This window comes from Vigna angularis, chromosome 10 (assembly GCF_016808095.1).
Source record: "Vigna angularis cultivar LongXiaoDou No.4 chromosome 10, ASM1680809v1, whole genome shotgun sequence".
Classification (NCBI taxonomy): domain Eukaryota; kingdom Viridiplantae; phylum Streptophyta; class Magnoliopsida; order Fabales; family Fabaceae; genus Vigna; species Vigna angularis.
The window spans coordinates 8,346,887-8,358,631 of NC_068979.1; the positions used below are offsets into that span (position 1 = coordinate 8,346,887).

At 33.6% G+C, this 11,745-nt stretch overlaps 2 protein-coding genes across 4 annotated transcripts; one reads left to right on the forward strand and one right to left on the reverse strand.

Annotated features, from left to right (window-relative positions):
- Positions 1–536: 536 nt before the first annotated feature.
- LOC108336130 (protein S-acyltransferase 10) lies at positions 537–5,811 on the forward strand. 3 transcript variants are annotated; one of them, XM_052869590.1, is made up of 11 exons: positions 543–931; positions 1,093–1,207; positions 1,380–1,454; positions 1,576–1,647; positions 1,776–1,913; positions 1,985–2,018; positions 2,691–2,800; positions 3,740–3,826; positions 4,149–4,232; positions 4,764–4,829; positions 5,089–5,811. In XM_052869590.1, the coding sequence occupies exons 1-11, from the start codon at positions 841–843 to the stop codon at positions 5,261–5,263; spliced, it is 1,047 nt and encodes a 348-aa protein (XP_052725550.1). In that variant the 5' UTR covers positions 543–840; the 3' UTR covers positions 5,264–5,811. The 3 variants fall into 3 exon arrangements, with proteins under 3 accessions (XP_052725552.1, XP_052725550.1, XP_052725551.1); XM_052869592.1 differs by lacking the exon at positions 5,089–5,811 and having other exon boundaries at positions 537–931; positions 3,740–3,926; positions 4,764–4,833; XM_052869591.1 differs by lacking the exon at positions 3,740–3,826 and having other exon boundaries at positions 545–931.
- A 2,335-nt stretch (positions 5,812–8,146) lies between these two features.
- Positions 8,147–11,524, reverse strand: LOC108334739 (lysine histidine transporter-like 8). Its single transcript, XM_017570672.2, has 5 exons — positions 10,982–11,524; positions 10,343–10,479; positions 9,797–10,224; positions 9,034–9,165; positions 8,147–8,921 (listed from the first exon to the last, which is right to left on the reverse strand). The coding sequence occupies exons 1-5, from the start codon at positions 11,413–11,415 to the stop codon at positions 8,433–8,435; spliced, it is 1,620 nt and encodes a 539-aa protein (XP_017426161.1). The 5' UTR covers positions 11,416–11,524; the 3' UTR covers positions 8,147–8,432.
- Positions 11,525–11,745: the final 221 nt, after the last annotated feature.

Here is an 11,745-nt window from a genome sequence, read left to right on the forward strand (position 1 = left end):
TTTTACGCAAGTGATCCAAATTTGAAATGTGATGTCATTTTGAAACACGCTCTCAATTGGTATAAGCAAATAAAAAAAGCATAATAATATTTATATTATACTGTATAAAATAGTTATATATTACTCCTTTCATTTTAGTTTATGTGTTGTTTAAATTGCTGTATTTTCTAATATAATAATTGTAATTTTATTCATTAATTATAGATTAAACATGCGGGAGAAACTACTGCTTAGCCATCGATAGTGCATTTACAAACTAATTAGACAAGAAAATAAATTAAAATGTAATTATTTACATAGAAAAAAATCTATGTCCTAACTTATTTATTGGGTAAATAAACATTAAAAGTGGTAAGATAGATAAACAAGTTTTTGGTATTATTTTTACGTTTTATTGCAACATAATTGCTTCTTCTTTAACATTCTTCTTCAGTCTTCTTCACACGTTGAAGAATCGTTGTGATCGAGATTAAATAAATTCCTTGAATTAATAAGAAAATCGCTGCAAATTTTTTCGTTGGGTAATAATGACAACAACTAACAGTCTCACCCAGATTTCGCTTTGGCATAGAGCGCGCTAAGTTACACCAAGGATGCGCGATGCGCACCCTCCCTTTGTCGTCTCTCTTCTTCTTCAGAGTTGGCTTAGTTAAACTAACATACGCTTCTTATAAATTCCAATCCTCATCACTCCCAACACCTTTCGCTCTCTCCCACTCTCACCGGTCGTTTTCTCGGGAAAGCTCGATTTAGTGAGAAAATTGATTTTCCGGGAAACACACTCGCGAATCTCCGATGTCTATCGTTTGCTCGATTGCTTCCGCGGTTTCGCTTTAATTCATGACGATCGCCAGGATGTGCTCCCCTATGCGTACGTGGGAACGACCAATGGATCGTTGCTTCCGAATTTTTCCATGTCTCGCCGATCCTGGTAGCTCTCTTTGGTTCCTGAGAAAGCAACGCGGAATTTTAATTTATGTTGATTTTGAATTTGAATGTGTATTTTATCGGAATTTAATTTCCTTTTCCTGGAAATGTTTTTGTGGTAGCTTAATTTTTTCCTCATTGTAAATGTCTGTTGCTGAATTTAAGGTCGAAGGTCTTCGTTGTGCTTGAAGGTGTCCTTGGTGACGATTCACCTCGTTTATGCTGGCGTGCTCTTCTTGTTTGACGGGGATTTGATAGAAAAGACTAAGAAGGAACCGTGGTGAGCTGTTCTACCTAGTCTTGTTTTGTCTTTTGTGATATAAATTGAAGTTGCATTTTCTGCATGTGTTATGCACGATTAATGCACTATACAAGTTAGTGTTTCCTAGCAGTTTTGGATTGTTGCAGCAGTGTTTCTGATTTTCTGTTTTTTTACTTGGTTTTCCTGTCAGGTACACTGCTTTATACTTACTGCTGTTCGTTGGTACTTTAATTCAATACTTTGCCACCTCACTTTCTTCGCCAGGGTAATAAAACATTTGCTTACCCGTGATGAACTGAATAATGAGTGTCATCAGGAATTGGAGTATTTTCGCTTGAATGTTTACCTGATGGATTTGATTTCCTTTGCTAATTTTCTGTGTGCAGCTACGTTCTTGATGCCATGATGACTGTTCACGATAGAAATGTAGCATACAAAAAGACACCATATACATCCAGGTAGGCAGCCCAACTTTTCCTGTATAAAATTTATTGTTAGGAAAAGGGATTCAATAAGATGTGAAGCAAAATTATGTTTCTGGTCTCGCCTAACAATTTATTTTCAATTTTATATTGCTTAAGCAAAGTCAATCAGCTTCAAGCAAAAATGGGAGTTTCGTTGTTTCCATGGAGGAAAATCTATTAGGAAGAAATCTTTCAGGAAGCAGTACAACATCTTGGTCAAAGTTAGTGTCGGACTTGTATCCTTTGGGATCATCAATCAGGTAGATAGGACCGTTGTCAGTGCTGGTTAAATTTTCACAAACTGTTATTTATGGCTTACTTCTCACTGCAGAACATGGACATGCACCTATTGCAATGTGGAACAGGTATTTCAAATGACATTCTAATATTCTATAATCTGTATTATGTTTTTGTGTGGGCTATTTCATATTGTATTGCTTCTTCAGTTCATCTTTAGGTGGTGGTTTTGCATTCACTTGATGGTTTTAGTTGTCCACATTAATTTTGTACAGCATCATGAGAATTCACTGTAAGGATTTAAGAAACCAAGTGTTGACGCTGCCATGTCTTGAAGCATCTTTTTTAATAATTAAGTACAATTTTAATAATATTGTTAGGCTTTCCCGGATGCTACTCTACATCTTGTATCTGTGAAAAGCGTTTTTTGGGTTTTTGGTTGTCATTTGTGATCTAGATTCTGCTTGCCTGGTGACAGAAAGAAGTCAGCATGATGTGAATGCTTTTTTTTATTGGTTCATGACAAAAAAACGTAATTTATACTCAGTATAAGTGGTGGAATATATTTTTTCACTCTGGATTGGATGCCTGTATTTGAAGCATGAGAAAAATATTTCCACGGATAATGAAAAGATAGGTTGAGCTACACTTTATAAACTACTTTTTCCTCTTGTTATATGCATGAATTTTAAGGTTTTTAGCACGTTAGGAGTTCCTTCTACGCACAATGACTTTCTGGCTCTAATAGTTTAACATCAAGATTTTGATGGTCAATTATTTTATTGGTGACCATTATGCAGCCTCCACGAGCGAAGCATTGTCATGATTGTGACAAGTGTGTTCTTCAATTTGATCATCATTGTGTTTGGCTTGGTAACTGCATTGGACAGGGTAATCACTGTAAATTTTGGTGAGTTATTATATTGGATGTGAAATTCATAATTTACATTTGAAGATTTTGTATTTTAGACTTTATCTAAGCTATCGGTTTTTTTGATGAAAAAATTCCACCTTCACCAATAATGGGTATGTTTGCTTGATGATATTATTTCATTTATAATTAGTCTTGATATTCATACGAAGGATCAGTGGCCTGGAAATTCAATCACTGCTAATTAACAGTGGAATATCTTTTGTTTGTTTCATTATGATGACATTGTATAAGACTGTTAGTTTCAATGTGTACTCAGTCTTCTTTTTTCAATATTAAGGGCAAGGGATGAGTGGATAAAGTCAGAAACATATTTAGAAGCTTAATTAGTTTGTTATCCTTACGTTATATATTTAGTTTTTCTTAATATCTACTCTTATTTTTACATTTAGTCATATGTCCTAGTAAGGACTATGTGGATTTAATAATTATAGATGGCTTTAAGTAAATTATTGATAGTTTAAACTTTTTTTTCTCTCACTTTATGTAGAGAAGGGATATTAAGTGAGAAGTGTTCTGACTTAAAAGAACAACAAATCTTGACCATACAATTGTACACAGATGGCAAAGACTAAGATAATACCCAACAGAGCTAGGTTCCCTTGATATTGTATGATCATGATTCGTTTTTCAAATGAGAACAATTCTCATTGGACATGCTTCTATACATATGTTAGTTGAAGCACTATAGTTTACTATGCTTGGATACTTGTGTGAAATTTGTGAATGGGATTACTTTTATGGTTTATTTAAGGAAGTGCTATATATACATCTTTGTGAAGATTTTGCCATGTTTTCCTTGTAATCAATAAAATGCAGCATTGTTCAAGTTACTTACTTTATGATTTTTGTATATATCTAGTCTAAATATATTTCTCTCACTGTGATTTTTTTTTCTTCCTGTCTAAACACACTTAGGTGGTACCTTTTTGAAGAGACAGCTTTGTGCCTTTGGACTGGTGTCTTGTATATTTCATATCTGAAAGATCACATTACATGGATGTGGTATGATATCTTGATTAATGAAGCTCCCAGATTTGTAAAACCTTCATGTGCAAAATCCTCCCTTGGGGAAAGTTACGCACATAAGAATATTTGGGTGGGGGTGAGGGTTTTACTAGCTTGTGCATGCCAATAATTATACTTTTATGCCAAAGATCACCCTGTCTAGTATTAGGTGACTCTTGACATAAAGTTAAGGCTAATTGTTCAATTTACACTTTAAATTTATCTTGAGGTCTTCCGCAACGAAAGGAAAAGAATCCAATGCTCTTTTTTTCTTTATTTCTGTACTCTGACATTAGGTCGTTACTTTTTATGCTCTCAGGTGGCAGGATGCGATCTTGATACTACTCTTGATCACTCTGTCAGTTTGGCTCATCTTTCTTCTCCTGCTACTGCTATTTCATAGGTAACTTCTGCATCTAGCCTAAGATTTCTTTTTATATAGGCCTTTCTTCTGTTCCTTGCTGTAAGTTTTTTTGGTTGAGAGAATTTGGGGGGGAGGGGGGGACTGGGTGGAGCGTTGTTCAATGTTAGAATACTAGCTTTACTACTTATTTAATTTATGTATTTAATTTATGTATTTAATTTATGTATCTGAAACATCAAATACTAACTGGAGATTTCATTATGACAAATATTTCGTTTAATGAGTTAAACTTAAATCTAATATTGATCTCAGAATCCAATTTATGATATTTACTTTAATAAATAATGCATAGTGGAATTTCTTAATGGTATGTATTTGGTGAGTTTGCTACTGTTTTCATTCCGCATATAATCTAATCTTAGCAGCTCTGTTTTGCCAAGATAACCATACGTAAAATGAAATCTTTAACTTGTTCTTCGTCTTTTACACTCTGGCCCTTTTTCTCCATTACGTTGAATGTATAGTTGAGTATTCTATTCCAGAATGACAGTTGTTTTCTATTTTTCGCAGTTATCTTATTTTAACAAATCAAACTACCTTTGAACTTGTAAGGAGAAGACGGATTCACTATCTAAGGTTAGATAAGTTAGTTTCCTGATGCTTTTCTATGATTTCATATTTTTACCTTACATTTTGCTAGAATGCGATTCTCTTTCTGGGTTCAATTTATTAGCATCGTATATATATATATGTGTGTGCGTGTGTTTGTTTCTATCAGCATCAGCAACATGTATATGTTGGTGTTAAATGATTGAACTGTGATTTTGGCAATCTTTTTTACTTGCCAACTATGTTTTTGGGATATCTATGATAAACGCATCCAATTAATCTTCAGGGGAATTCCGGAAAGAGTGCATCCATTCAGTAGAGGAGTTCGAAAAAATCTATACCACTTCTGCTGTGCAAGGAGCGCGGTATACAGATTCGAACCATTGCCTACCACTCAAGAGATAGAGGAAAAATCAAGGCCGTACACTTGCTCGGATGTTTTAACATGTCGATGTTGCTAATGATTTTTGTATAAGTAAAAGTCTTTTTGTCCAACAGTTTAATTGGGAAAACTCAGAAGTATGTCGATGGGCGCCCGTCTGCGTATATGGATAGGTGATATCTTTGGGAAGTTTGCTTTATGATTTATCTTCTGCTATTCATTCTTTGCCTAATATTGGAGGTAGAGTTCCAAGTTTGATGTACAGTTGCAGTGGTAGTGTGCTGTTTATCTTTATTTGTTAGTTTGTAGACCTGGATACCTAGCTATTATCAAACTGACTATTGCTGTTGCCGTGGAACATCAGAGAAAATACAGTATTCATCTTAGTTGCATGCACAGGGGGTGCGGCATCCTTGATTTCATGGTGGGCGTTGGCTTCCCTCAACCTCAACACATGTTCAATACTCTTCTGAGTTCTGTTATTTTTACCCCCAAATACTTACTTTTGACCTTATCCAGCCTCTCACCCATCGTTGCTAGAATTCGCAGCATGTTGCACTGTTGTCTTCATTACATTAGAAGGTACAAAATACTCGTGAGATTGAAAACAAAGTCTTTAACACTTAACACTCTTCTGGAGCATCTCTTGAAATATTTCGGGCTACTATTTCCATTTCCATTTCCAAATTTTAATGGTTTGAGAACTAAATTCCAAAAGAATTGAAAAAGTTTTAAATTAAACTTTTTATTAGTTTGATGAATTGTTTTATCGAATTCAAACCGAACTGTCTCTTGAGCTGAATTAGACTGTTCTGAATTCGATCATATTCATTGATATTGCAAGGAAGAGAATTTTTTTTTATCCCTTTTAAAAGAAAATTTAAATTTTATAGTTTGGTTCATACCTGTTCTTAAACAATTTAGTTAATTTTTGGATATATAAACAGTTCTGTTTGATTTTGTTTTTTTTAACAACCCAATTTAAGAAACGTTGATAAAGGTATGTACTTCTCACTAACAGTTAATATTATATGACAGCTTAATTCACTTAAGATTTTTCTCTCCTAAAATATGAAAAGGTCAAAATAGAGAAAATAATTTCATACCTGGCCTCTTTGTGTTATATTGTCTTTGGTCTATTTTCCTAACTAAACAGAGGTACATGATAACTGGAGTTTTAATTAATGAAAAGTATTCAAATTTACTATATCTTTTATTAAGCAAGGCTTTGTTAAATGTTGTCAGTTATATAAAAACAATATTTTACTTTTTTTTCTGTTATTGTGAAATCTACTTGTCATGACTTTTCTTTCTGATTATACACAGAAGCTGATATAGATTTGTGGTGTGGGGTTTAATTGATAAACTAAAAAGCTCTCGATAGTAAACATTCTCCAAGGTTTGAATAACTCATTTAATGCTTTCTTAAACATTAAAAGAACATCATAAATTAATAAACTTATAATTCGAAGGCTAAAAAAATTATAATCATACTGTATCAGTAACTCTGTAATTCCCTCAAGCTGCACGTTAAAAACATACAATTTTTTATTAGTATAAATTTGTATGATTCTAATATTTTATTGAAGCAGTAAAACTCATGTCTAATTTAATCTTATTAAATTGGTTTAATAAAGTGAAATTTATTTTCATTTGTATATTATAATTTAGTGTTTGTAAAATCTACAACATGCTCAAAAAAGTATAATTGTGCAACGAACGGTTATTATTAAATTTTGAAAAATACGCTACCACACATGAAAGAAAAGAGATACTTCAAAGGGGCAGCGTCATACTTGGTCCACGTTCTAACTTCGCTAATGGCGGCCAATATCACATACGTCTTCATACACATTTGGTTTCACATTTAATTTCTTAAGGGCTACTTTGATAACGAGATATATATGATAAGATTGGAATAAAATATATTGTTTTTATTATATGCTTGTTGTATCTAATGATAAGTATTGAATATTAATAGGTAAGGCTAGTAATAATACTAAATATAATGAAAGTAACATTTATTTATTTATTTTTATAATGTTGTTGATGATGATGTGTAGAATAATAGAAATAAAGTGATGAAAACATATTAGAACTGGTGATAAAAGTTTTGACAACAAATTAGTATAATTAACAGTGATTTGTTAACTCCTGGTGGTATTGAGAATAATAAAAGTAACAATTATAAGTACATAAATGATGATATTAATGATAATTTGAGTAATATCAATAGTAAGAGTAATTTGAGTAATATCAATAGTAAGAGAAGTGAAATGATTAGAGAAGTAAAATGATAAAAAGTAAGATCAATTTAATAAACTACTTTATCATCTTCTAATAATTTTTTTTTCACTGTATAAAACAAATTATACTCTCATGACAGCATAAAATAAGATAATATACATAATATAATTTTGGTGGACCAAGCGACTGACTACAATCCTATCTTGATATACATATATATGTATATATGTATATATATTAGCATGAGCAAATAAAAGTTATCTGTATATTAATTCTACAAATAGGGATAACTGCTATCTGTATTTGCGCAGACACATCCGGATTTGATTCAGAACCTAACTTTTAGATATCCAAATTCTTATCTAATGCAATCATGCTTTATTTTTTATATATATAATAGCATATAGTGGTTACTTTTTCTTCTGTTATGTCTTGCGGGGCTCTATTTATCTAAAAAAGAAATTAGTATAGCATATTCATTACCTGCTTTTATTGAAAAAAAATTGTATTAAATTCAATATACATTTCATTAACATGAATACACCACTATATTATGTAATGCATAGTCTTTTTATTTTGTCTAACAAAAGCATTGTATAATATTGAAAACACAATTAATTTTTCTACTGTCAACTTTTAGTGTAACAACATCGTTTGAGTCATTAAAACTATCTATAATGTGATGATCACATTAATTTTTAAAAGTAAACAAAAATAAAATTCAAGCCCTCTTCAAGTACTTTTCATTTTCCAAACAAGAAATTTATACAACCTTGATTTACCTTCCCCTCCCCTTATGCAGTTAATGATATTTATACAAATATCATCATTGCCAGGACAAATGAGCCCATAACTACAAAAAGTGGGGTACAAATTTGAATTTATAAAAAAAAAAAGAGAAAACAAAGAAAAAAAAAAAGAAAAACACAAATATTCTCTTACTAATTATCTCCCAACATAATTTTCCTAGTATTTGTTTTCTTTCCCCTTTATGTTTTCCACTACTGAGGATTGAAAAAGCTGACATTAACGCCAGTATCAATGATAACATACAAACTAGATATAACCAACACCACACTCAAACACACCCCCAATGTCCCCAAGAACCAATTCAAACCCCACATCGCGCTGTACTTCTTTGGCTTCTTCGTCTTGAGCCACATAAAGCAAGGGTACGCGAACGTTACTGGCAATGCCACTCCTCCAATCAACCCTGCCAACTGAGACAAAAACGGAACAGCCACTCCAATGAAGAAGCACATAAACCCAAAGAATACACGAATCAATGCACGCAGCCACCATGGACATGGCTTCTTCATCCTTGTAGTGTACTGTGACTCCATGTCATCGAATGCTGGCATGCCATAGATTTGAAACGAACACAAAGCATTCACCACCACAAAGAAACTCGTCATTCCCAGCACAAATTTTGACACATCATGGGAATGGAACTGGTATAGTGCTGTCAGCATTCCTCCGTTTGATGGAATCTGTAAATTTTCATCACATTTTATGTATCAGAAATATTCATTCATTCATCTCAGTTTATACAAAATATGAAAAATATTTTACTGAATATAATAACATGTTATGTGTTCTTACCAATTGACCATAAGCCCAATAGCCACCAATGGTCATGGGAAACAAGCATGCTGCAATCACTGCATAAGAAACCTTCACCCCTTTCCACATTGGCACGTGTGATGGGTGCTTCTCACTTGAAGGCATAGTGGACTGCAAGAACAAAAAAAAATTAGAATTTTTTAATTTCTGCATTGATGGCTTAACAAGAAATTATTTTTTTATTTGACCGGTTAATATGCTTGCAACCCAAAGAAGAAAAGTCTATTTACCTACAGGGATGGTGACTTTCTTAACTTTAACTCAAGTCATTGAAATAATAATTGATATTGGCAGGCAGCGATAATGAAATGAAAGCCACTTTAGAATAATTAAATTATTAAGTCCATCACCAACTGTTATCTTATCTATTTAATATTTAATGAGATTGATTTTACTTAATACTTATCCTGATTTCATGACTTTCTTTGTTCCATGTTGGAACATCATCGTAGACTGATTATTAATTAGTACGAAAAACAAAGTCTTCAGCTAACTTCAATAATGTATGCTTGACCAGTTCTATACAAGTTTTTCAACAACTTTGATCTCTACTTTGAAAGCAGCTCTAATGTCAACTAAACAATGTACATATAAACTTCAAATTCTTTATGCTTATGTAACTCTATGACTGGTTATTCAGTTCTTTGTTCTTACAGTTCAATTTTTCATCAGTTTCATAAAATTCAACTGAGAGGAATATATATAAACATGTATAAAAATCGAGCATGTGATGTTCCTTTACCTGAATTTCAAGGATGAGATTGTGGCCCCTGAAAGCATAGGCAACGATACCTAACGCATTAAGCACACTAAAGGCAGTTTCAACACTGCTTCCAGCCTTTATAGGATCATAGTTCACACCATCTAGGGCACCCTGTGCTACAGAGGTGATCCAAATGGAGGTACAGTACCCTACAGCAGTGAGTGCTCCAATGAGTGATATCCCAGCAATGGAATTCAAGTTTGGCAACTGAGACAGCACCACAGCTGCACATGTAAACACCAAGTACCATTCCACAGTGGTCATGGGTTTGGCAGTGCAGGAATCACCACACACCACTTCATAAAATGTTCTTGCTGTGGATCCTCCTATGATGATCAGTGTCGTGCATGTTCCAGCTGATAGGTACAATATAGGAAACAGTGCTAGCAGTTTCCCAACTTTCTCCCCTGCAACATCAAAAACTCTCATTTAGCTTACACAGAAACTGGTTTACTTAATTTATCAGTTCAAAATGTTAATTAATGAAGTTAATTAGAACAGTAAGATAGATGCAAAAATTCGTACCAAAGGTAGCACCACAAAGTTGAAGGTATCGACAGTAGCGTACACCTTGCTCCACTGACTCGTGAAGATTGACCAGAAGCCATAGGGTGTAAAGTTGCCATATGAAAGCCAGAGTCAAACTTATGATTCCCCAAGTCCTGCAAACGCCAAAAAATCAAATGTTACTTCAAAATTATACACAGTTTAAATAAAAATCACAGTGGGCCATAGAACACATCAGTTTTGTAATATTGTATTTGAAACCAAATAATTCTGAAGAAACATTGAATAATGACACAATAGAAGAAAAGGAGAAACATCCACGAAGACTACATGGAACGTGCATCGTTTAATATTATAATAGAATGTTGTCATTTTATATAGTACAAGTTGGCAAGTTGTTATTATGATTGTCTTTTAATAATAATTCCAGCTACATAAACTCTTACCTACCAAGTATCCTAACTGTAATTTGATATGTTCACATGTTTACCTTGAAAAAGATTTAGCATAGAATTTGAGTAAACTTTTCAATTCAACACAAGGAACTTTTCGTAATTTTCAGTCAAATGATTGAGTTTTTGCAGACAGAAATGATAACAAACACACACACATGTTAATCAAAGAAAGTGAATAAGATTATGTATATTGGAGACTTACCAACCAAGAACAGTTAAGGCAACAGGGAGAACAAGAGCCTGAGTTCCAATACCAGAAGAGAGGGTATGAAAAGCAGCATAGTACTTGTTACCATTTCTGGACTCAGTGATTGGAAGCCAAGCATCTTGAGGATCAAGCTTGGTGAACCTAAGAGCTTTTCTGACAGGGCTACCCAAAGGGGTGATAAACCTTGGAGTTAAGTTGGAGAGCCTAAGTGGGGTTCTTGGGGTTCTTGGTGTCTTAGGAGTCTTAGTTTTAGGACGTGGTGCATCTCCATTCTCTGAGTGAAGAAGGGGTGACCTAGTTAGAGATGGAGAATGAAGCTGAGAGGGTGGACATGACACAGGTGGAGATGCCACAACAGGTGTTCCCATCACAGAAGCTGTTCTAGGGGTTATTGGTGCAGACCATATTTCCTTAGCTTCAGCAGCCATTTTTACAGACCAAGCAACCTAGTTTTTAGCTTTTGTTCTGCACTTGATGTGTGCTATGTTGTGTTCTCTCCTCCACCTTCTGTGTGCTGCACTTTCTCTCAAACATTTGGATGTATATATATAGTGGTGTGGAACAATACAAAGGAGGGGCCGTTCGTATAATAATTCAACATTACTTTTTTGACTGATTTCAACATATGATATTTTCATTTGCACAGTCATTGTGCATCTATATAAAACAAAGCTTTGGGTAGGATTTTAATTTAATAATAATGAAGTGATATATGGTCAATCCATTTAGCATGCCAATTATGGCTCAAAATAAGCATG